At 43.0% G+C, this 26,080-nt stretch overlaps 1 protein-coding gene and 1 long non-coding RNA gene across 7 annotated transcripts in view; one reads left to right on the top strand and one right to left on the bottom strand.

Annotated features, from left to right (window-relative positions):
* Nucleotides 1-1,469: 1,469 nt before the first annotated feature.
* pcdh7b (protocadherin 7b) overlaps nucleotides 1,470-26,080 on the top strand; it is a 107,408-nt gene continuing 82,797 nt past the window's right edge. For 2 of the 3 annotated variants that reach the window (XM_017034111.2, XM_008321176.3), the window contains exon 1: nucleotides 1,470-6,357. In XM_017034111.2, coding sequence (XP_016889600.1) covers nucleotides 3,283-6,357 — 3,075 coding nt within the window. In that variant the 5' untranslated portion in view covers nucleotides 1,470-3,282. The remainder of the gene's footprint in view (nucleotides 6,358-26,080) is intronic. The other variant, XM_008321183.3, reaches the window with a different exon arrangement.
* The window catches only part of LOC112488037 (uncharacterized), a 325,581-nt gene continuing 305,891 nt past the window's right edge, over nucleotides 6,391-26,080 (bottom strand). For all 4 annotated transcript variants that reach the window (XR_003051708.1, XR_003051709.1, XR_003051710.1 and 1 more), the window contains one exon: nucleotides 6,391-14,563. This is a non-coding gene — a long non-coding RNA (uncharacterized LOC112488037). The remainder of the gene's footprint in view (nucleotides 14,564-26,080) is intronic.

Below are 26,080 nucleotides of genomic sequence, written 5' to 3'. Positions count from 1 at the left end.
TAATAGAGCAAGTACTTTGTATCTTAACCCATTTTGCGGATTTCCTGATTGCAGTTTTCACCTCCTAAAACACTAGAAAAAATATTTTTATTTGCTAACATGCTCAGAATACTTAAGCAAGTACAATGCAACATAACTCAGTTTTCATAATGATTGAGCGTCAAAGCCAGACTAAGCAGGTATTTCTTAATGTGTTCAAACAAATGTACAAATGTCAATGTAGTCTAGTACTGATACTGTGTGACAGGATATTGTTTACCTCTGTTTGCTAAAAATTAAAATTAAAATACCAAAATGATAGAGTCATATGTGACCTCTGTTTGCTAAAAATACCAAAATGATAGAGTCATATGTTTTCAGTGCTTAACATGAGTAGTGTGCATGACCTATCCTTACATAAAAACATGTTAGGAGGGTCTTAAATCTTAAAAGGACAGGTTGCAGAGTTCTTGTAATGATAATTTAACATGTACATGCTGGAATTGTTCTCCTGTTGGCCTTTGACTAGCTGGACTCAACAATTGTTGGATAACTTTGTCCTTGTACCTGTATACAGCATTATAAAGTTGGTATACAAAAACTAATTCATGTTTAAGTAATGCAATACTGTCACATTTCAGGGGTAACACACATGATAAAAAGTAAATGAACTTAGTTTTTGTAAGACTATATCTGCCCTAAAAACGTCTGTTAAAAAAATTGCTGTATTTTGATTTTAAATCAGGCTACAGTTACTGGTCAACTGGTTACTTTAATCAGACTACTATCCTGTATTGTACAGGCTGTGGAGATGAATTGGTTAATTTACAGAAGTCATTGACCTTTAGCACTATGGGTCTCCTTTCAGAGTGTTAGACCTGGACCCACTCTGGTTGTTAAGTTATTTCCAATCTTCTGTAAGCACAGTGACTCATGAGGCGAAGGCTAGTTTGGTGCAGTTTAAACCAGTTTGTACAACCCATGCAAACATTCAGAAAAACAATAGAAAGTCTACCAAATAAGTAAAGAATAGTGTGATATTTTGTAATATTTAAAACATATACAGTACAGTGATTCTAGGTTGGGAAAAAAATGTCAAAATGCTGCAGCCTGGATAATTCCCTGTAATGTCCGCTTCATTAACTTCATTAAAACAGATTTAAATCTAAGTTTAGTTTAAAGAGAAACTAAAGCATTAAAGTAACACTTCGAGTATTCCACGGAGCAACATCATGGATTTACTGTACCGTCTTCTTTCGAATCGAAGGATTGATTTTAATTCGACGATAGAGGGCGCTGGTAAGCAAGGATAGAGCTCACAGTTGGAATTCAGACATGCGGGAGTCTGAGAAAGAAGCAGCTGAAACTCTCTCTCTCTCTCTCTCTCTCTTCCTCCGTCCTCCACTCCTCTCCCCTCTGCCACACTTACTCCTTCACTCACTCATTACACTCGTTCACTGTATAATTTCGCGCGCGCGCACACACACACACACACACACACAACTACACCACGGAAAGCTGCAGCCACAGCGAACTGTCCCCTGCATGAACGCGTCCCCCAAACCAAAATTAAAGGATAAAAATGTGCATGTAGTGAACAGAAAACAGCTGTTCGGTGCACGTCAGTGGCGAAAAATGTGTAAAAAACATGGTTGCGCCCTTTGCTTTGGAAACCCCATCGGACGTGACCAGGATGTTTGCCTAACGCTGTGACCATCAGACGCTGAATTATAGCCGTGTCAGGACGCACGCTGGGAGTTGTGTCTGCGCGAGGCGGATCGAGAGAAATAAAGAGGGGTTTGGAGCTGGGCTTTAAGATAAATGTCAGAGTCACTGTCTCACATTCCTTGGACGCCGCCGCGTACTTGCAGCCATGGACGACCACACACACACACACATACACACACGCACACAGCCCTCTCGTGCGGTGCGTCTGTCCTGCACTGCGACTACATTCAGTAGGTTCCGCGCTTCCCCGATGACTGTGAAGTGTTCGCCACAGTAAGTGACTGCGTGCGTAAAGTTGTCAGAGGAGCAGAGTCTTCTCAGACTTGTGACTCATTAAGTTAAATAACATCTTATGAGGACAAAATACAATAAAAACTCTTCGTTTTGTCAACATATTTGGTCAAATTGAAACAACTGTGATGACCAAGGGCAAGTTTGGGGAGCGGGCGCAGTGAGATCGATCAAATTTATTCCTGCTTTAGGACATTTTTGGTACAAATATTGTCTGCGTGCCCCGGGAGCCGGCGTTTGAAACCAAAATCGGACCCTGTTTGCGCTGCTGGGTGAGAAAGAACCAGAGGGGGAGGAAAAGAGGTGTGTGTGTGTGTGTGTGTGTAAGGAGGGAGAGAGAGAGGGAGCGACTGCAATATCATTTGTGGCTCCCTCGCTCAGTGCTGCAGATAGGGGCTGCCAACACATGCGGTGCTACTGCAGGTGACGGAACAAGCTGAATGTGCCCGTGGACGCACCGCGGAATTCCAGCATAATTTCCTAAAACAATCTCACTCGGATTTACATTCATTTTTCATTTTTTCCATTTTCACTTTTTTCTTTAAGACACAAACCCTGTTTTTTTTCCAGAAGGCTGTGCGTTCTGGAGTTGGTAGGAGTAAAAGAGAGCGGGTGACGAAGAGAGAGAGAGAGAGAGCGCAAGCGAGAGAGCGAGTGAGATAGAGAACTGTACTGCCTCCTGGTTGCGAGTGACTTATCCGGAGGAAGAGAGTGGGGTAAGGCAGGCGTACACAGCCGCATCCTCAGCATCGGTTGCTTTTGCGCGATCGCAGGGATGAGTTTGTCTGCGCAGGCATGAAAATCACCCTCTGTGGACATACACTACCGGACACACGGGAATAAATATCGCACAGCTTCAAGAAAAAGAGATATAAGGCACGAACAGTGCGTAAAAGTGGACTGCTGCTGATACTTTCTGGTGATGTGATATTGCCAACCTGACATTTTTTGGGTGGACTTTTACGCACGATTTACACACAAGCACGGGCTTGTCTTTGGTTCATGTGTGGCAAGATCCAGTGCGCTCGGAGATTTGCGTATTTTTCCCTGTGTTTTGACCTAAGAGAAGAGTAAGTGATATTCATTGCTGGAGGTAGAAGAGGAGAAGAGTGAGGGAAAACCCGTGCACTTGCTGCTTCCCACTGCAGCAGGAGCAGCAGCTCAGAAGATGAAGTCTTACGCATCCTAATAATTTACTGTCGCCGCATTTGGACTTTCTACCAGTGATTTCATTTAGATTTTTTTCAACAGATATTTCTTTTCCTGCTAAACTCAAGTGGAACAATGAGGACTATTGGTGCAGTGGACTATTTATGCTATTGCATGCTCATCCTGCAGCTTGTGAATCAGCCCGCCGCCAAGCAAGTGCTCCGGTACCGTTTGGCGGAGGAGGGACCCGCCGACGTGCGGGTGGGCAACGTCGCAGCCGACCTGGGCATCGTGGCCGGCTCTGGGGAGGTGACATTCACGCTGGAGTCCGGATCTGAATTCTTCAAAATCGACAACATCACAGGTGAGCTGAGCACCAACGAGAGGAGGATAGACCGTGAGAAACTGCAGCAGTGCCAAATGATCTTTGACGAGAACGAGTGCTTCATAGATTTCGAGGTGTCCGTCATCGGTCCTGCCCAGAGCTGGGTGGACCTCTTTGAGGGCAAAGTCATCATCTTAGACATCAATGATAACACTCCATCCTTCCCATCCCCTGTCCTGACTCTGTCCGTGGAGGAAAACAGACCCATTGGAACTCTTTATCTGCTGCCCACAGCCACAGACAGGGACTTTGGCAGGAATGGAATAGAGAGATACGAGCTCATCCAGGACAACGGCGAGAACTCCAGGCGCATGGGCTCCTCCGGGGACGCGTACTCCGGGAAGAGGAGGTATGATGACAGCGCCAGCAGGAGCAGTGTGTTTGAGCTGCAAGTTGCTGACACCACTGATGGGGAGAAACAGCCCCAACTTATCATTAAGGGGGCCCTTGACAGGGAGCAGAGGGACTCCTATGAGCTCACGCTGCGCGTAAGGGATGGAGGCGACCCCCCTCGCTCCTCCCAGGCTATTCTCAGGGTGATGATCACTGACGTGAACGACAACAGTCCCCGCTTTGAGAAGAGTGTGTATGAAGCGGACCTGCCGGAAAACAGCTCTCCCGGTGCCCCCATCCTGCAGCTGAAGGCGGCTGATGCAGACGTGGGGGTGAATGGTCAGATAGAGTATGTGTTCGGAGCAGCAACAGAGTCCGTGAGGAGGCTGCTGAGGCTGGATGAGAGCACAGGGTGGCTGAGCGTCTTGCATCGCATTGACCGTGAAGAGGTCACCCAGCTGAGGTTCACAGTGATGGCCCGGGACCGAGGCCAGCCTCCCAAAATGGACAAAGCCACAGTGGTGCTGAACATAAAGGATGAAAATGACAACGTCCCCTCCATAGAGATACGCAAGATCGGTCGTATCTTCCTAAAAGATGGTGTGGCCAACGTGGCTGAGGATGTGGTGGTGGACACGCCCATCGCCTTGGTGCAGGTGTCAGACCGTGACCAGGGGGAAAATGGCATAGTGACCTGCACGGTGGTAGGAGACGTGCCCTTTCAGCTCAAACCAGCTAGTGAAATGGAGGGAGAGCAGAATAAAAAGAAATATTTCCTCCACACCTCTGCACCGCTGGACTACGAGGCCACACAGGAGTACAATGTGGTCATAGTGGCTGTGGACTCTGGAAGCCCCAGTCTGGCCAGTAATAACTCCCTTATAGTTAAAGTGGGGGACACCAATGACAACCCTCCCATCTTCAGTCAGAATGTAGTAGAGGTGTCATTTCCAGAAAACAATGCCCCAGGCGAGAGGGTGACAACAGTGCTCGCCATTGATGCAGATAGTGGGAAAAATGCCGAAATAGCCTATTCACTTGACTCCTCTGTAAATGGGATTTTCTCCATTGATGCAGACAGTGGGGACGTCAGAGTAAACACCATACTGGACAGAGAACAAACAGAGCGCTATGAATTCAAAGTGATAGCCAAAGATAAGGGCATAAACACTCTCCAGGGCTCTGCAACAGTGGTTGTCCTGGTGGCAGATAAGAATGACAATGAACCCAAGTTCATGCAGGATGTGTTCACCTTTTATGTAAAGGAGAACCTGGAGCCAAACAGCCCTGTGGGAATGGTCACGGTCATTGACGCTGATAAAGGCCAAAATGCAGAGATGAGTCTTTTTGTAGAAGAAGAGGAAGAAGTTTTTTCCATTGAGAATGAAACAGGAACTATTTTCTCTACACTGTCCTTTGACCGAGAGCAGAAAACCACATACACGTTCAGGGTCAAAGCCGTGGATGGTGGTGACCCCCCCAGATCAGCCACAGCCACAGTTTCACTCTTTGTCATGGATGAAAATGACAACGCACCAATGGTCACGTTCCCCATAAACAGCTCCTACACACTTCTACCACCATCCAGTAACATCAGAACAGTCGTCAGGACTGTCATTGCCACTGACACCGACACTGGCATCAACGCTGACCTTAACTACAGCATCATTGGAGGAAACCCCTTCAAGCTGTTTGAGATCGATGGTGGTACTGGGGTAATTTCCCTGATGAAGAAGCTGGAGCAGAAGCATTACGGCCTCCACAGGCTGGTGGTCCAGGTCAATGACAGAGGGCAGCCTTCACAGAGCACTACCACACTGGTTCACGTGTATGTTAACGAGACTCTCTCCAACTCCACAGTGGTGGAAGCTCAGGTGGCCAAGAGCCTCAGTACTTCTTTAAACACCAACATCGCTGGAGATCCCAACTATGATCTGAGCAAACAGCGTTTAAGCATCGTAATAGGAGTAGTATCAGGCATAATGACCGTCATTCTCATCATCCTCATAGTCGTCATGGCTCGTTACTGTCGTCCAAAAAATAAGAACGGCTACGAAGCTGGCAAGAAAGACCACGAGGACTTCTTCACTCCACAGCAACATGACAAATCCAAAAAGCCCAAAAAAGATAAGAAAAAACAGAAATCCAAACAACCACTTTACAGCAGCATCGTCACAGTCGAGGCCTCCAAACCCAATGGACAGCGCTACGACGGCGTCAACGAGAAGCTCTCAGACAGTCCAGGCATGGGCCACTACCGCTCGGTCAATGGGGGGCCGGGGAGCCCAGATTTGGCCCGTCACTACAAGTCCAGCTCGCCGCTGCCCACAGTCCAGCTTCACCCGCAGTCGCCCACAGCTGGAAAAAAGCACCAGGCAGTTCAGGACCTGCCCCCTGCCAATACCTTTGTTGGCACCGGAGATAACATTTCCCTTGGATCTGACCACTGCTCCGACTACAGCAGTCAAACCATCAACAAGTACAACAAGCAGGTAAGAAGAAACATCTGTGCTGTTTTCTTCCTTTCCTCCTTTCCTTCTTTCCTTCCTTCCACTTCTCTCCTTAAATGTCTCCTGTTCTTTCTGTTCAGTGTTTTCTCTCCCATAATGCCTTCTGACAGGACCAGTCTCAGTAGTCTTGTTGCCTTTATGGTGCTAATGTGTGTCAAGTTAGCAACATTGATCTGTTTTGGTTTGGAGTGCCATTCACATGTTATATTGAAAAGGAAGAAGTAAGGTTTAGATTAGCAGGAAGAAAAGCAGGGGTCTGGGGGCATACAGGGTTACCACTCATACGACCGAACATGTCAAAGGACGTTTTTTCTTTTTTTTTAACTTTTATCCAAGCATGTGTGGAGTCTGCATCAGTGAATGTGTGTCAGACAGCTCACATAAGGCTTTGGTTTGCAGCAATTTTCTGTCTCTGGGGAGGCATGGCAGGGGGTGGCTGCAGACCCCCTCCTCCTTACCACCACCACTACCTTTAGCCCATGTCAAGCTTGTCTCTGTCCTGTCTTGCTCTGCTCCTGTCTGTAACAAGGCTAGCTTTTCTTCACAGGATAGAAAGAAAAAAAAAGGCAGACAAAAGCACAAAGGTAGATTGTAGGTTAGATGCAGCACAAACATGGCTTTGTCAGCTTTGTGACTCAGTCGTTTTACAGTCTGGCCTTGATTAAGAACATCTGGTCCGGGAGACATATTAACATTCTTCTCCACTCGAGTGTCGGCACCAATTCATTGACCTGACATTTTAATGTCACTGTCCATATATGCCTCTGATTCTCTCATTCCCTTATTTGTATCTCTTTACCTCGTCTCCTCTCTCACTCTCCACCTTTTCTCCCTCTCATTCTGACTTAGTGTAGATGTAGGTGCTGTGACATTCCATTCAGTTAATCTTTTTTGTCCCGTTTTTCGTGCAACAGCAGCAAAAATGTAAATGCATAAACATGAAGCCACCTCATTTGAATTCCTGGGAAAGGGAACAGTTTTGTTTAATGTGTTTTCTATGGCGCTGTAATGTTTTATTGATTCCTATTTTTTTTTTAACTTTACCTGGCGTCAGCAGCTCCTCACTGTTTCCTCTATTTTTTTTTCACCTTCTGCTTGTGAGTTTACTCCTTGATATCTCCCTACACTCAGGTTTTTCTTGCCCACTGTCACGCTTTGACCCTGGCTAGAACATCCTTGAAAATCTTGCAGCCAAGCGTGCTGCCTCCTGAAATTCTGAATCTTTTTCAGCTGTTTTTTTTTTTTTTTAGCTTGTAGCCACAACCCATCCCTTACAATGGTGTTCTCTGTGGTGGTTTCGTTTTTAAAATTCTCCTCTTCATATCTCTTCTCTCTCTCTCTCTCTCTATATATATATATATATATATACACACACACACACACAGAGTATGGCACTTTTCCAGTCGTTTCCACTTCCTTTCTGAGCTTGTGATACGGTGTATTTGCCGTGCTGCCTTCCCAGGGTGTGAGAAGTGCTGTTTCTTCTGGAAGTCTCCTGCATAATTAAAAGGCCACTCTTTTGCAGCAGTGGCACCAGCATGTATTGTGTGCTACTGCTACTACACTCTAAATACACACACACACACACACACACACACACACATATGTATATATATATATACACACACATACAAATAGAGAAAGTCTCTGAAAAAAATCATTCGGACAGCATGAAGTGTAAAATCGTAAAGAAAAGCATTTACAGGCCAACTGGGGCACATCAGCGGTGGTTACTGTGTTTTGCATCCTGTTAGTTTTTTAATATATAACAGCAAGCAGATATTAAAATTGCCTTTTATATCCTACGGGCTCCGTAAATACTCAGTGTTGATTCAGTTGAGGGTGAATGGAAGGTAATTTAATGGCTTACAGGAGAAGGTGCACATATTTGTGTGCCTCAATTCTTGCATTAAAGTGCAGTGGTGAATTAAGCGCTGAAGTGGTCATGCACTTGATTTTAGGGATGCTGTGCGCAGAAACATTCTGCCTCCGGAGGCAGAGCCGCATTGAAATGTTCAAGGACACTTGTGAACGTCGGTTCATGGAATTATTGGATTACAGAAAATTATAACGTGGACAATATCCTTTAAATTGCACAAGTGTAGATAAAGAACGTTTTGTAGTTTAGTTTTCACCTCCAATGTCTGATTTATTTTTCCTAACACACGTTTTGTTTTCTATCTGCGAGCAGTGAGACAGACAGGCCCAAGAAAGGCAGCCCTGTTAGCGCTGTGGAGAATGGCCCCCACTGTCTCACAAGGGATTGAGTGGAATGAAAAAGACAGGGAGGGACAGAGAGAAAGAGAATAGGGTGGACTGTAATCTCTGTGAGGGTTCAGGTTTCGCCCTTCTTTTTTTTTTTGTTCTATTCTCACCGACCCTAATCTTTCACTAAGTGCTTGGCCAACCAGCCTGGGCAGGTAACCACAAAACAAAGGGGTGTTTATTGGACAGTTGAGCTTTTCAGTTCAGCCATTTCAGACATTTAATCAGTGATTAAGGTGAGCTGGAACAAACACTAAGCAGGACAAAGAAAATAGTGACAGGCCAGAGAAGGAATGCACTTTGTGTTAATGCTCTAATATTCCCTGGGTTCTTTCAAATTCTTCTTTCCCTTTCTTACAAATAAAACTTTAAAAAAATAAAAGAAAGATCCAAATGTACAGGCCCTTTGCTTTTTAGTGTTGACTTAATCTACACTGCACATGACCCTTGACCCTACCTTAAGACTGGTACAGTACACATACACCGATTTGGAACACACTTTCAAATCACAAGGCCCTTAAATGAGAAGGACCAAAAGCAGTTTGGTTCAGCCATATTTAGTCATTATTTGGAACTACTTGGCTTTTACATGGCCCGGAAAGTAGCCTTGAGCCTAAAGAAGAATTTGTCCCAAATTTTGCCATTGGATTACGACTTGAAATGGCATTTCTTAGCTATTTTTATTTTTATGAACCGTTTTATGAAATATCGGCAACTGTTGTATTATGTCAGGGTTACTCTGGTTTTGGCTTACTTGAGTAAATGCTACACTAGGTCCACTAGTGACATAATTGTAAACCATATATGAGCCATATACTAGTGTTATGTTTTAAATTTGAGCCACATCTGGTCCTTGGGGGCATCACAGCTTCAGACTGGTTTGAGAATACATTGCAATCTTCCAAGGAAAAACACGGGAGTGGCTTCCTTTCTTAATGAGTTAAAGTGGATAAGGTAAGGCAAGATAACACTACAGTTAAATGAAAACTTTTGCGGTGCAGATCACTTCTAGCCAACATTTTCTAGTAAAGTGTGAAATGAGCCTGGGTTTAAACAGGATAAACAGCCTGGAGTCCATTTGTTTTTCAGCTGCACTAAAAGCTGCACTTATTCAGCTTTACATTTCTGCTCCCTTCGTACCAATGTGTCCCACATCCAAAGGTTGGCTAGTTCTGGGGCTTGTTCCATCTTCTCATTTACAATCCTGTGTCCACTTATTGCATCTGCAATCTTATGAGCAGTGCATGGCTTTAACACAACACTTAACTTTATGACTTTTGGCAGTGGCTTCTCTTCTTCTCCCCGGTGCCAGAAAAATAAATGCTGTCCAACCATAACGCGGTGAGAAATGAAATCACTTAGCCATTGAATTATCACAAACCATGGGCTTTTGTTTTATCATTGCACTTCAAACAGCCACTGCTGCTCAGGTGGATGGGTTTTATAATCAGTACTGAGCTGCAGCAGCTTGTGTGTTTTATGCTCTTAAACCTACAGCACCCTCAAGGCAGGCATAGGTGAAGAACAGACTCAAACCAGGGGTCATTTTGCCTTAGGGCCGAACATAGGCTTTAAACTCAGCCCTCAGGTGTCCACCACCTGTGCTCTGGCCAGCTGTTCCTTTTGTAGCGCAACGCAGCATGTACAACCTCATCTGCGCAAACCTAATAGGGCAGTGGAGCAGCTGATTTGCTTAGGGTGAATCCACCACCTTGATTTGCTAACATGAGACAAACAATGCAAATGACTCTCACTTGTATGTGTTTGTACCCAAAACGTAAGATGTGATTGTCCTTCAGACCCTGGGCCCATCAGGAAACCAATATGGAAATGTGCCTATTTGCCTGCTGCTTGATTTGTTTTTAACCTACAAAATGTAGCTTTAAAACCCCCCACAGACCAAAGCTTCACAAACTGCCTGACCCTTGGCTTTAGTTGCAGCTTTTGTGATTGTATCTGTGAAAAAGTTGTGGCAGTCAGTCACTCATTGAGCCCAATGTGATGATACACTATGTTTCCATTGATGCCAGTACTTTAGGAGTAGAGACATTATTGTTGGTAATTCAGCTAAATTGTGACCCTCCCTCTGCCAATCTAAGTAAGAAATGTTTTCAGCTAGACTAAAATTTGAAGCCAGTATGTCTTTGTAGGTGGCGCTTTTGGCCCAGAAGCAATGTCTCTGTCATTGGTGTGGAACCCCAGGGTTCACCTCCTGGGCAAGTTCGAATCCCGGTTAGGGCGGTTGGTACCTTCCAGTGGACTCACCACTTTAGGGGGGTTGGTACGGTGCAATGTGATTTGGGTGGCGGTCATGGAGACTAGGTAACTAGGTTACCGACCAGGTAACGGATAAGCCGATGAAAATGGATGGAGGGACCCTAATTACGCGGCTGTAATCATAGTAGTTGCAAAGTGGCTAATATTTCCCAGGAACATTATAGAATAATTCAATATGGCCACTCAGGGTTTTGCTGTTTGTTCTGGGAGAAAATTAAAGGAATTGGGCTGCACAAAAAGCCTGCTTGTTTTTTGTTGGCAGCTTTTTCTAAAAGATAATTTAGTTAGGTGATTCGAATGCATTTGCTCTGAAGCGATTGCTAATCTAAAGGATTAGACTCACCTGATACAGCAGCAGAGCGGTGCACTCAGATATTGCTAAAGCTGGCATTTGCAGCTCCTGTTACATTACTCTGCATATTAAGTTAATATACAGGCTGTTACCTGTGGGGTAAACAATTGCATTACTTCTGTTTCTCCATATGTAATAAACATGACAGTTAGCTGAGTTCTCCAGACAGTTAACCAGCTAATTTCAAGAAGCTTATACAATTCTAGAAAAGAGAGAGAGAGAAAAAAAAAAACGGTAGTGGTTGAGAAGTTCTTACCCCATGTCACTTTGATTGCTGTCCACACCACTGATTTTAAGTGGCAGCATCGAGGATGTCACCTTCCTTTCGTTGCTCCTTTCAATTTCATGTCGCCTAAAATGGAATTTCATTTCACACAAGCAGTGATCACATCAGATAAAGCTTTGCCGGGGACAAAGCCGATTCATATTTACAGATTTGCCTCTCCTGAGGCACAATCAATCACTGCAATCCAGCCTCTGTTGTGTGTGTTTTTTCTGTACCACGGTGAATTGTTGGAGGGCATTTTGTACAGTTTTACAAGGCTCACAAGGTCTATGATGAGCAGCCCTGGTGTTCGTTGTTTTTCCTCCATTGCTGTACTCTTGTGTAGACTTGGAGAAACTTGAACTGGCTAAATGAGAACATCATTTTGCTGTGTTGAAGCACAACCCCAGGGAATAGTTCGCTGCCGACGGGTTGAATCACAACACTGATCAGACATAGGGCTTGTTTGTTTCTGAAACTAATAGGCAGTGATATTTAGTGGACTGCAACACCTCGAATAATTGTAAAAAAAACAAAAAAAAAACAAAAAAAACAAAACAAAAAAACACAAAACCAAAACATATCAGTCAGACTGTAATGGTGTTATTCTTTCGTTCTTGTTTGGCAGGAAAGTCATCAATCTGTTTGTTCTCTGAACGATGGTTCCAGCAGCTTGCACAGGGGATATTTGTGCTTTATTTGATCCGATGATGAGCAAAGTGTCTGTTCCTTCTCTCACTGCCTTGGTGTCCTTTTTCACCCTGGCTGTGATTAATCAGATGAATCACACACTGTCAGCGTTGCTTACATGGGTGCAGAATGTCAAGGAAACTCGGAGCAGAGGCCATGGCCCTCCCCTCGTCAAGAGGAAGATGGTGTACACCATATTCAGCATCCGTTGTGTTGTTCTACACACAAGGCCTTCAAAAGAACAGAACAGAAGATGAGAAAGCCAGACACATAGGTCCATAATTCAACACCGAGTCAACAGTTAGGCTCCTTATTGCAAATTGAACTTGCATGCTAAAGGTTACACCGACCTGTAAGTGTTCACAGTATCAACTTTCAGCGGACATTGCATCACAAAACCAAAATGAATGCGTCGTGACTTCATTTTATGGCCTCAACCACAACCACAACCTCCCTCATGTCCTCAGCGTGGTGCAGGCCGGTTTATCGTTACACTCTGTTCAATATACAACAGTTTTCTGACTCCAGTCCAAGTCTCCATTTGAGATTATTTCATGTCTGAAAACTGTGAAAAAAATGTTGAGGTAGTGAAGGTTGATGAGGTCAAGTACTTCATTAGTGGCACTCTCTAAAAGATGGGACAGAGATGGAGGTTGCAGAAATGATGATGCTGAGATTCTCTTAGGGAGTGAACTGATTATAAAGAGCCGATCAGAGGAACAGGCTGAAATCAGTGTTAGAGAGACAAAGTGGAGATGGTTTGGGTAAATATGGTGGAAATAGAACAACCAGACCTGGGAAAAGAGACTGCAGGGAAGGTGCATGTACATGGAGAGGGAGGAGGTCAAGGATGAGGTTGAGGTGAGTTAAAAGCGACAAGTGTCTTACAAGGGTAAGACAGAGCCAGATTGTCAATTGATGAGAGCTGCCAATAAAAGAAAATGATTTTGACAATAATAAGAAAGAAAAAGACAAATCTATTTCATGAAGTACTTTCCAACTTAAACATGCTACATGTTTGTCAGCACAGCTACCAGAGTAGGCACGTCAGTGCTGCGCTTCGAGTTGCTTGTAGAAAGTCAAGCTGCAGTTTGTTTCTGTGCTGCTGTGGACAAGTGCCAGGTGTGTTTACACTGGTTGTGTGCACAGTGCAGCATAAAAAAGGAAGCAGAGATGAAGAAGTCCACCTGGACGGCAAGGGCCGAGGGCTTCACAGCCAGGGATTCACATGTAGAATGGAGCACGTGTGCACACCTCCAGCACACATCATGACTGGCTAACACAACAAAGAAGCTAAAAGCTCACATTACAAGTAACAGGGAAGGAGTTTGGTTTCCCTGCAGCTGTTGGCTGCTGTACAAAAGGCTTAGAAGTCTCTTACAGGTAAGGGAAATTAAAACTGTTTTATGGAACATGTGAGTTTGGCAGATGATGCCTACATATCTGGGGTGACAGGGGAAAAAACTTTAATCAAGTACACTGCTGTAATTGGAGCATATTTAATAGGTACAACCTTCACCCAGGGTTCAGGTTCACATTGATTTTTTTTCTGTCAAGGCTCTAACAGCCATGCACCTGTTCCTCCCCTTTACACATACCTCCACCTATCAGACATTGGCTGTCCTTCCTGTGTAATAAGGTAACTGCTAAAATATTAAGATGCACTGACTGAGAACCCTTGGCTACATGAGATACATTAAGATCAGTCCAGGATGAATAATGCATCTGAAAAGCTTTGTGTTTTAAGCAGAAGGAAATTCTTTTTTACAAGTACTAATAGGGTGCAATAAAAGAGCCTAATGGATACGACGTGACTTGGGGAGGAGAGAGGAAAAAGGACAGCTTGACTGCTTCTATTAGCTCTGTTTCGATGCAGCTCCCACCATGGGGCCCCCCACAAATGAGATTATATGTGTATGAAACAGGAGGGAGATCCGTCGCCGCCCATCAATCAAAGCCTGGGGGGAGCTTTGTGAAAGTTTGTGACATGTCTCCGCTCCCTGTGTCGCTGCATGTGTGCAGGAAGGCGATATGTAGGCGTACAGTTTGAACATGTGTGTGTGTTTGTATTATCCTGTGAGGGCTCAGAGAGGAGAATAAAGTAATGGAGAGGTGGGGGCTCCATGGCCCGGCCTCTCCATCATTTACACTGGCTGCGACGTGCCTGAGAGGGTTTCAATATCCTGTGTGTGTGTGTGTTTGTGCGACATCGCCGTCGTGTTTACCCAAGGAATGCAGTTCATTATATCAGTGTGTGTGCGTGTGTGTGTGTCGTGGTTATTACATACTCACATACACGCAGATGAAGCCTGAAGGCTGCAACGGAACTGTATTTTCACCTGTTAAAAAAAAAGAAAAAAGAACTTGCATCAGGCTTGAGCGGCCTGTACTGCCACTGGGATACTTTCTATTCACTCCGTAATTACAAATGCCCTCAGGCAAGGCACTGGTGAGCTCCTATGCTATTCATTTCTGACACTGCTGTAGCTAAGATGTGTGCTTTAATCCTAACACCATGGACACAATTCTAACCACTAGTGCAAAACCTTGTCGATGAGAAGCTACAAAAAAGGCAGAAATATTCATTAGCGAAGTGTCGGTAGGGGCAGAAGGAGACGCTGTATCGATGAAGCTTCACCTGGTCGAGAGCAGGCTATTAGCCAGGCCCGATAAATCTTGTCAGCGGCTGGGAGAGTCTGCCTGCCCGCTGAAGAATGAAGGTCACGGGGCGGCTGGAGTTACGAGCGGCCTCGCAAAGTATCTGCTATCAAATCAACTGAAATATGAAGTCTGACCAGGGTTTTTTAATGCTAATTCTTTTCAGTTTACCTCCAGTTCCCAGGATGTGCTACGGCACACATAGTGATTAAATGAAACCGTGTGTGAGGCTAAGGCCTTGGTCTGGTTTGTGATCACCTTGAGATGAATGATTGTATCTGCTTGGTGGCCCAAGAAACAGGCAGGGTTTTAATAAAGTCGGAAAAACACTAACAAATGAGCTCACTGTAAACCAATATGCAGAAATTACACTGCCAGTACATCACACTGCCTCACATACTGTATTTTCCCACTGGTCTGCTGTGTGGGAAACTGCAATATGAAGAGGAGATGACTACAGTGCTGGCTCTAGTCAGACAAATTCTATTGTGGATTGAGAAACTCCAGACATTTAATATGGTTTCAGGTATTGATTTGCGGCACCTTGCCCTATAGCCTGTTTATTGTCTGGGTTTGGTTTCACCTTTTTTACTCTTTTCCTCACTGCATTCTCCAGAGATAAAGTCCTTTCTCCTCAGCTGTCTGAACACTCGCTCTTCCCAGCAACAATGTTCAGAGTAATAGCTACAAATAGTCAATCAAACTGGCCACTGCCACGGAATGGCATCAGCCATCTCCCAATCTTCTGAACGAGTAGTCATTGAAAGTCAGGTGCTTGAGAAATAGCATGCTTCGAGGTGATGGGGGAGGGGTGTGAGGTAAGAGGGGCAGATGTGGGGATGTAATCAAGACTAAAAGACTGGTCTTTGACATGGTTCATTTAGCCTGAGCTGGTCCGGGCGTAAACGCCTGGGACACAACGGCCAATTGTAGGTTTGGAGTAAATTCAGCATTGAGGCCTGCCTTGAGGGGGGCCAAGTCCACAGAGGGGCAAAGAAGGGAGGTAGGAGTGTGTTGGAGGTTCATGGTGGGGATGTAGCGGTTCCGGGGGAGGCGGTGTTGTTACATTCACTGCTGTTTGGTTCATAGTTGATGAGTTTTGGGAGTGGGGGAAAAGGCAAGAACATCAATCATGTTGACATGACTGGAGGCAGTAAAATTATTAGAATAATGGTAAACAAAGCTGCTAACATTTGACCAGGTTTTTATTTTTTCATAATGCACTCCAACTTTATCACATATTTGACCGTTCACTCAATGTCAGAATAATCAGATTTCATCTGTCTGTAGTAAGTTGGTGGATTAAGAAAGCTGATTGGATGAGAGCAAGCAGTAGTGGCTTTGACAAGCAACTAAGTGCCAACACGGGTGACATTTATGAGTGTCTGTCGTCCATTTCCCTCAACTAGACTTCCTATTTAATCACTATCAGAATTCTGCTGCTACAGCAAATGTTTGAGGAGCACAAATTACTTTCCCCCAGCGAAGCCGATGGTGGGCCGGCGTTTGATGTCAATGGCAAATGTGCTTAACATGCAAACCTCCCTTCTCTCCTGCATGTTTGAAAGATTTACGTCGTGTGTGTGTATGTGTCTTCAAGTGTGTGTATCTGCCCCTTTGTATCCTTTGAATGGCTTTTCTTGTAACCAAGTACAGCCTCTTCACATGGTAAATGGATCGTGGGGGGTGACATGACAATTGGTGCCCCCATTAATTCATGTTTAAAATGTCAGCCTTATCTTTGCCAGTGGGAATCTGTTTGAACAAGGAGGCACACAGGCACAGGGTCCTCCAGTTAGAAAGCGTATGCTGCTGTTTGTACAGGACTCTTTGGAGGGCTTTCCGTTGTTTCTATGGCAATGTACTGTAAATCCTACTACCACCACCCACTGCGACTTTTTTCTACAGCCATATGCCTGGAGACTTTTTTTAAACCCATTTTGCATGAAAGTCGTAATTCAGATCAGTTTCAACACTGCCAAATGTGAATCTCAGGGTCACGTCCTCCTCAAATCAAAGCTAACAGCTCTGTTTGGACGAGGCGTGGGAATGCCATGTTCCGCTTGGCTCTTTTAGTAACACCACCTGGGCATTTCCAAAGATGGAGATCCCAGAGCTCTAAATTGGAAGCAGTTGCTCTGCTACAAGTGCTCATCCCTGTTTTTTTTTTTTCCTCCTGTGTCACAGCTCTTTGGTTATCTGTAATTTACAACTCTCTCTTTTTTGAGTTCAGGATTCATGAGATCAAATTAGACAGTGGGAGAAGGCCAGAATTTCGGCACCATCCCAAGTGGGTTTGGTCACTGGTTAACCATTTCCGACTTCTATTCCTGCCTGGGAAATACGCTAGACACTGAAAACAGACCAATGTTATTTTAAGTCGAACATATTGGCCTCAATGTTCAAGGCTGTGAAGACAAATGATGTTTGATGTGAAACAAAAACAAATTGAATCAAGAAAACTTTAAATAAAACACAGGCTTGGCATTGTCAGGAGTGTTTCAGATTTGACGTACCACACAGGAATCTACAGTTTTCAAGTCTTTTTGTAAAAATAAATCCTGAAGAGTTATGAAACAGATCCTGTATTCAGTCCAATATCTTAACAGCAAAGCAGCTGAATAGCAATGAATTGATGCAGACAGATTCAACAAGCTGGTTTAAAGGTTTGAAAAATGGGAGAGTTTGAAATAAATACTGTAAATTCTGATGTGTATTGGAGTTAGCACAAGGAAAAATGTGTGAAGTCCACAGGCAACTCATCAAACATGAACTCAGAGAAGTGTGTGTCTGTGCAAATCTCACTTGAGTGCATCTCGTCACTGTAATGACTCTTGGCATGCGTGCGGCCCTAATGAAGTGGGACACTGCCTGTGTGACAACATGAATGTGTCCAATTGCAGGTTGCCACTGGAACCCCTCAGAAATAGCCTGCAGCATTTGAACATGTTTACTCTCTGTAGGAGGATATACAAATCTCAACAATAAGAAAAAAACATCACCCTGTCTTAACTCTGTTAATGTGATTACCATTCTATGTCACACGCCCTGTTCCAAGGGGAACAGGTAGTAACGGTGTCTTAAGCCTGAGGCCTGAATTTCAACAAATTCACATTATCATCAAACATTAAACATTAACTTTGCATTCATGCTTTTTTGGTAGGATTGCAGTAGAAGCCAAGACATTAAAATATAATTACACCCTTCCACAGTTTTTGTCTACATGAAACAGACATAGTGGGAGACTGTGGTATTCAGGGCAGTCGTTGTTGAGGTCGTGTCAGGAGACATTTACTGCTTATAGTTCAAATTCAAACCTTGACTATGCCTCAATCTCTCAGTTAGATTCAGTAGAGTTGGTCCCATAGTGTAGCGGCTAGCATGCCTGCCTCAGGAGCAGAGAGTCCCGGGTTTGATTCACATAGGAACCACATGCTTGGCACCTCCTGCTGTTAACACAAGAATTTCCAAAATATGGGGTCAATAATTCAATTTTTTTTTTATTTAGAGGGCAAACTATATGTAACTAAATCTTAGATCTACTCTTTGGCAATTAAGTAAGACTGTGGTGCTAATTTAATAATTAACTATTAGCAACTAAGCTAGCAAGCTCCATGTACAATAAGCCATCTCCTACTTCATTACATTACTGCTGCCTTCCAGTTATTAAGTACACTCCTGCCTGCGCAACCGATATTCACTTATGACAAACACCACACCAGAAGCTAATTTGTTTTTTGTTTTTTTCATTAGCAAGCAAGTTAAGCTAAACTGGTTACTCTGTAACCATGCATGAAAAAGTCCTACTCACTGATTTCAATTCACTGCTGAAGCAGAAACCTTGGCACAAGCTACTAAGTTGTTTGCTGTTGGTAGGCAAGCCATGTATCTGCTGTAGGCTGAATAGTTTGACACTCCCATTTGTAAATGGGAAACCTATTTATTTTAATATTATTATTATTTTTTTTACAATCGCTTTGCTCTCTAACTGTTGCTGTGTCTGTGCATACGCAAAAAAGTGCTGCTTGCTGTGTTTGGCACAATAGTAAGCAACAACCCATCAGTAAAGTGCAGAAAAAAAGCAATACAAGTGACAAAACATTGTGATCCAATTGCCAGAAAAAATGTTCTTAAAAAGTTACAGAGTTAGGACGTTTAATTCATTTGAAATTTAATTTTGGAAAAATAGACATTTTTACTACTTTCAGCTGTTTGATTACTCATTGTCAATGTCCATTGGTTACCTTGGCTTTAAACCCCTAGTGAACACCAGCCAGTGAATACAGACATGTAAGAAAATACAGGGGATTGTGTGTCTTTTTATGATTTAGACATGATCCTTGAGGCTCCATCTGCAGTATTTCTGACTACTGACTGTTATTTTTTTTAACCCACCTGCAGTGGCTCAGCTTGTGTCTGCAGCTTAGCACTTAGCTCGCTGTTGGTGAGACCGTGTCTGGAGCATCAGCTGTTTTTTATTAACAACTGGGAGGTGTTGAAGGTGGGGGAAAAGACAGGTTTAAAAACTGACGTCCAAACAGCGTTGTTTTCAACAACAACAGCTCGATGAACAAAGTGCTGACGGAATTCCACATCAGTGCTTATTTACACATATTGTGATGTTTTCAGGCACTTGTGGGTTTTTTCTTTCAAACACCCACTGAAACATGTGGCACTGATATCGGGAGCTGTCATTTATTTATTTCGATAAATAAATGACAGACATATAAAATGTCCCACCCACCCGGTAATGTTTGTTGCTGTACTGTGCAGTCTGAGAGTGATGTATTGTGTGTGTGTGTGTGTGTGTGTGGGGGGGGGATGGACAACACTGCCTAACATGTTTACCTCGCATCGGCACAATGACAACAACAACAACAGCAGCAGCCGTGACAGCACTAGGAGGAGGTGGAGGGGGAGGACGAGGCCCTTTGTACAGCACAAGCTGATACACCAAAAGGGAGTGACAGGTTTGAAAAATTGGCAAACAGTACTTGCTGGAAGGCTTCCTCGGGGCTGGCTACCTTTGGAATCATGTGCAAATGCAGAGTAGTGTGAATGAAAAATAGCTGTGTGATCCTGCCGTGTTGCCTCTGTCAAGAATGCTGCATTTTATCCCCCCCCCCACCTCCCTTCTCACTCTCTCTCTCTATCTGACTGTCTCCCATCTTACCTCCCACCCACTGCTTGCTGTCATCCTCATCATCTGCTCCTCAAAAGCTCGCTTCTCCTCACTCCGCTCCTCATCATCTCCGTTTTAACACTCCATTCTCTCACATACAAACCCTCCTCCTCCTTCTCCTCCTACACCTCTCCTCAGTGTCTTGGTCTCATTCTCCCACTCCTATCTGCCTCCCTCCCCCTTTCTGTTCTTCCAGCTTAGCGGACATGGTTATTTAAGGCTTAGAATCCATAAAACCCAGCCTGAGGTGTGTTATTTGTTGCTTTACCCAAAACAGTGAACTGACTGCTACATTGTTAGCTGCCGATCCCTGCTCAGCCACTGGCCATCAGACCATCAGAGTTCCTTGCAGTTTACCGGTGATTTAAGCCTGAAGCGGGGGTTGTGAGGTGCTGTGTGATCCCATCAGCAGGTTTTTAAGTAGTGTAGCTGCCACTTAGCAGGGAAGTCAGGGAGACATTCTCAGGATACCTGTCTATACCTTTCCTTCCCCTGGAGGGAAACAGTTAGGGATCTAGCCTGCAGGGCCAAGGATGCAGGTATCTCTGAGCTCCTTTAATGGCAACACAACATTAATCGAATGTTTTCAGGTTCCCACACTTTTAAACTGTTGTTGTCTTGCCTTACAGTGAAAAAACATTATCCGAAACTTGACATGAAATTTCATACAACTGTCACAGTACCATTACATAACCAGGGGAAGAGAGCTCCAGCTCTGTTATGATAGGCATCTCCATTCAAACTAGTTGGAACTTGGCATTTTCTGGTTGACCTTTCAAGATTAGCAAGTGTTGATACTGCTTCTTTTCAATACAGCAACCTGCTGCAAGTTCTTTTGCTGCAATTTCCCAACCTATGATCAATAAAGTACATCTATCTATCTATTGTATTAGCAAACAAGTTATGACTTTAACTGTGGGACTGATGCCCCAGACTCAACTGTAGAACTATCGAGATTTTCCTTAGACTTCACTCATACTGTACTTCAACCCACAATTCGTCAAACAACAGGAATCCAGAGCCCAAAATATCTTCAAATGTTAAATGCAGTAGCTGTAAGTGTACTGTGAATTTGCAGTAATACATGAACGTAGTACATTTAAAAAGTACAGATGGATATTATTGAAATCTACACATTTGGTTGAGTTTTTACCTGTGTCTATTCATTGAGTTGGTTGTCAACCAAAATAATTTGAATGTGCCACATATTGCTAGTTGATTAAAATGAAATGAATCATCACAAGTTAATATCAGAGCCTCTAATTACCACCACTGCATTTACTTGTTATTTCGGGAACCGTGGGAATGTGACAGAAACTAGGAGTGTGCACAGATGTGCAGGACCCATCTGTCCCAGATTGATCTCCCCTTACTAATTAAACCCTGTTTACCTCCACACTCTTAAAGCAGACCAGTGACTAATTATTAGGCCTGAGCTCCTCAAAGCACTCGGCCCCCACACCAACCTGATGAGAGTGTCACTATTGTTTCCCGCTGAACAAGAATTAGAAATAGATGGGCAACAGGAATCTACCCTTGACCCTTGCTCTTTGTGTCCATGTCTGACCTTGACGAAGCCCACTGTCCTACTAGTTTTTTGGTGCAAAAAATATATATTTTAATAAATCAAGCAGGGAGGTTGGGCACAGTGCTCAACATTGTTTTTGTGTATTCCTCTAAAGACGGTAGTAAAAGGAGGAAAAGAAAAACTGTATTCATTTTCTTCTTCTTTTTTCTTTTTCTTTTTCAAATCATACATTTTTAATGTTTATTCTGCTGCTTTCTAATTAAATCCATGCATCAGGATGTAGTGACATGGGTTTGAGGGTTGGGAAAGGGGTGAATTCATAGTTTACCAGAGTAATTACATCTGGCATTTTCTTTTTATGAAATAAATTGCCATGACATACATTTGCCAGTGTGTGCTTTGTAGTTTGTCTCTTTCAAACTATTTGAAACAAGTCGCCTCCAAAAAAGTCACACTTGTAGTTACATTGGTTTAACAGCCTTAGACCAACCCACACACCATCCCTGCTCTTCCTGTGAGTATCAAGTCTGATTCAATTAGTAGGAGGTGAGAAGCAGAGGGATGAGGGTCACACTTTGCATTCCAGCCCAAATAGCAGTGCTTCCTTGGAGACCTGGCATGGCTCTAAATGTGGCTGACCCTGAGGTTATTTTCCCATCATGACCTGAAATGTCTCAGGATGCCTTCTGTCCATCTAGGCATCTTTAATAAACATTTTAATTTAAAAATCTACTCTCTTTCTGGTTTGCAGAGTCAAAATTGTCATTTGGCCCATATCATAGTGGCCCACTCCTAACATCCAGACCATGGACTAAATCTTGGCTGAAATCAAATCAAAGATTCTCTGCTTCTTGGTCTATCATATTGTCAGAAGAAATCTAGGGTTAGGTGGAATTTGGTTTAAACCAGGTTTATGCGTTTTTACTCTTTGTAGGCCACGTGTAATTGGCCACAAGTCTATACCAATTTGGGTTTGTTTTTTTACTTCAAAGTTTAGCAGCTTCATTGGTCATTTTGTCCACTTTAGCCATCAATTGTGACCATTAGTGACATATGTGTGGTACGGTATCTAGGCTGGGGCCCACGTGGAGTATTTGTATTGGATATTTTTTACTTTCACTACATCGAGTCATTGGTATGGTGTTTTGGACGATAATCGTAAAAAGAGGTGTGTGAGGCGGATCATGTCCACATGACCACAGTCAATTCAGTACAAAAGTTGATACTCTTAGGACCCCATGATTGGCCAGATGAGCTAAGACAAAATCTGGACAGTTTTAGTTAACCTGTGTGGCCAACATTTTATGACCATGGGGCACATGTCTGCCAAATGGGAATTAAAGTGAAATTCTTCAGACCCCATGACGGTCCTGGTAAACATGAGAGAACTGGACAGTTTTGTTTGAACCTGTGGCCCACATCCTTGGCAGACAAACCTGTAAAAGGTCACCCTCCTCTGAATTAATCATAATAATCATCTCTGCTGCCTCTGCTGCTGTTATTGAAAGTGTTCCAATGATCATTCATAATAAGATGGGTATTAACTATAGATTTCCTGTAATGGCAGTCGATGACAACAATCAGTCTTCCCACTGAGCTTTAATGCACAGACAGGATCAATGGTGGACAAACAACACATGTTCTTATTTGGAAGCCATTCAAACAAGCTTGTGTTCCACGCTCTAATGGCTCTGTTTATGCAGACCACCTGGTCCAAAGCATCCTCTGTCCTCCACACAGTGTCTAGAATACAGCTCCTGATAGGCTATTGGTTCTGATGGACAAGCCTGTTGCTGTTAAAGGAAACCTAAGCAATATGTGTCCTAATTGTGGCTCAAGGGCTAATCATGGCACTAGGATAGGAAGTTCCAGGACCTTTATGATCTTTGTATTCAAATTTTCAACAATATTTTTGTGTGCATATTTCTGGGAGTAATCCATTCAGAAAATTTGATTCACGTTTTTAGATTTAATTTTGACTACATTGATTTGTTCTTCTCTTTGGCATTTAGCTATTATGATTTTATATATTTATATTAAAAAAAGAACTTGGGATTTGTATCTTTTGTAGCACATTTTTGACTACCATCTTGCTATATTTATAGTTTACTTATATACAAATATGCATATACACAATAATACATGTGTATATATACACATGTATACATGTATATCTAATAAAGAAAAATCAGCTAAACACATTCAGTCTACAAGTGCTTCAACTTTGGGTCAAAAAAGTGAAGATGTTGTTTTGCCTCATTTTGTTTGCACGGAAACATTCCTGACCTTTTTGCTACATCAACAAGGAGGAGGTTTCCACTAAATATTGTGTTTCTGGGAGAATAAACATCACTACAGGCCAGCAGCATCTCTGCAGCCAGCTCTCTGAGTTACAGTAGGAGTAGCTTCAGCTCCTGCCATAGTGTCATATAGTATATCTCAGAGAACAGTCAGAAAAGCCTGAGCAGTGCTTTGCACTCTCCTCAGAAAAAAAAAAATTAGATACATCAACAACACCCTCAGGACTCAGGGTTCCATCCTTCCCACGGCCATGCCGACTTTTATTAAGAGCAGATCTCACAGGTTGCCAGTCTCCTGGTGCTAATATTGCCTTAAATCAAGCCAGTTTGGTTTTGGCACCCGATGTGTGTGAATCAAATTATGTGCGAAGCATTTCACCCCAGGGGAAAAAGAAAAGCCGCAGAGAGGAAAACAACTAAACAAAAACAAGTTTTTCTTGCCCTTTTTGAATCCACTAAGTGATGGCTAATTACAGAGTGACACAGCCTGTACTGTAAGTTAAAAAAAAAACATACACACACACACACACATAAAGAGAAAAAAAATAGTGAAAAAATGAAACTGCTACGATTCTGCCGAGTTTGAACAAACACATTTCTCTGGGGAGGCTGTGTTTGTATCTCTTTTGTTTTGTTAAAGGAACACTGATATTGGATGTTGCAATGATAATCATTAAGTCTTTGATGTAGCAAACTGTGTCAGAGTTGACGGCGTCGCTGGTAATTTGCCGAGGTTTTTAAAAACCCCATTAGAACGTGAGCTGGCAGGGAGTTTGGCAACGTTGAGCAGTTTAATATGATGGGAATAAACATGGATCCTTTCATGTTAACAGGAGGTTCAAACAACAGTTATCGTGGCCTATATGTGAGGTGAGAGCTTGTACATTACCATACAGCCTGTTCTAAATATGACAACTTGAAATTAATTTTGATCTTTTTTAATGTTTTTTTTTTGACATTATACACTTTGTGCAGAATAATGAATAGAAATGTCAATGTCAAATGTGTAGTCAATTCCATTGAATACACAAGAATGTATTTTTTTAAATTATATATTAACATTTATCTTGTGATATATGAAGAGACTGTCTGTACCTATTGTCTGTCCGTCCATTTTTTTTCTCCCATATTATGTGTTAATTTCATGCTGACATGGAATTAAACGCAAAATACCAGATTCTCATGCAATGTCCACACCCTGCCACCTATCACTTTGCTTTGTTTGCAGTGTGTGTGTGTGTCTTCTATCTTGGCGGTAATGCCTGAGGTTGTTCCTTTCATGAATGCAACAAGGTTAGAGCACTCGACAAAGTCATTCAACTTGAGAAACATAGCAGTCGTTTTCTAGTGGCAGGAATTTGCTGAAGTGTGTGAAAGAGGCAGGCTGCTCATATCAGGTGTTTTCTTTAAATACCACCAGGGTGTCCTTAGCCTCTCACAAAGGTGGCACGAAAAAAGGAAAGGAAGACATTCAAAGTATTTTTTTAATATAAACTGCTCTAGCTTTTTAATTAAGATGTATTGAAAGAATCTGCTTCTGTTTATATGATGCTATTTAACCCTAAGTATAACCCTAAATCAGAAATAGTATTGCCCAAATACCAGAGCAACAACTAGATACTACATATATGCTTAAGTGTACCAACAAAAGTCCAGGTTGGGCCTAATCCAACATAAACAAGACAAATTGGCTAAAAGATTAGCTAGATTCTAGCCAAAAATAAGTAATAATAACTGCATGTCAGAAAAGAACATAACAGAAGTCACTTTATATCTGAATTTTGTTGAAAAAAGTAAACAGCCATTATATAGTTACAGTTAGCCTCAAACATAGCTGAAGGATAGCATAGTAACAGTTCAAGTCAGCCAAGAACAAATTGGGCTGAAACTTAATCAACATTTAGTAAAAACAGCTATCTGTCAACACACAAATTGGTAACAGGTAGCTAAAAATCCTTGTAACCTAGCCTAGAATCAGCTAAAAGTTAGCCACATAAAACCAATTTCACTGTTATATTGGGAAATATGAGCCAAACTTTGGACCTCACTGCTGTTTGTCAACTCCTACAAAGCCTGACGATCCTAAGATGATATTATCTTACATTATCTTACATTTACTCTCCCTGGGATACAATTCATTATCCAACAGTGCGAAGGGGGAGTGAAGAGAGGAAAGTGAGGCGAGACT

The sequence above is a fragment of the Cynoglossus semilaevis genome, chromosome 1 (genome assembly GCF_000523025.1).
Source record: "Cynoglossus semilaevis isolate Cse_v1.0 chromosome 1, Cse_v1.0, whole genome shotgun sequence".
Lineage (NCBI taxonomy): Eukaryota > Metazoa > Chordata > Actinopteri > Pleuronectiformes > Cynoglossidae > Cynoglossus > Cynoglossus semilaevis.
This window is presented reverse-complemented; position numbering and strand designations above follow the sequence as displayed.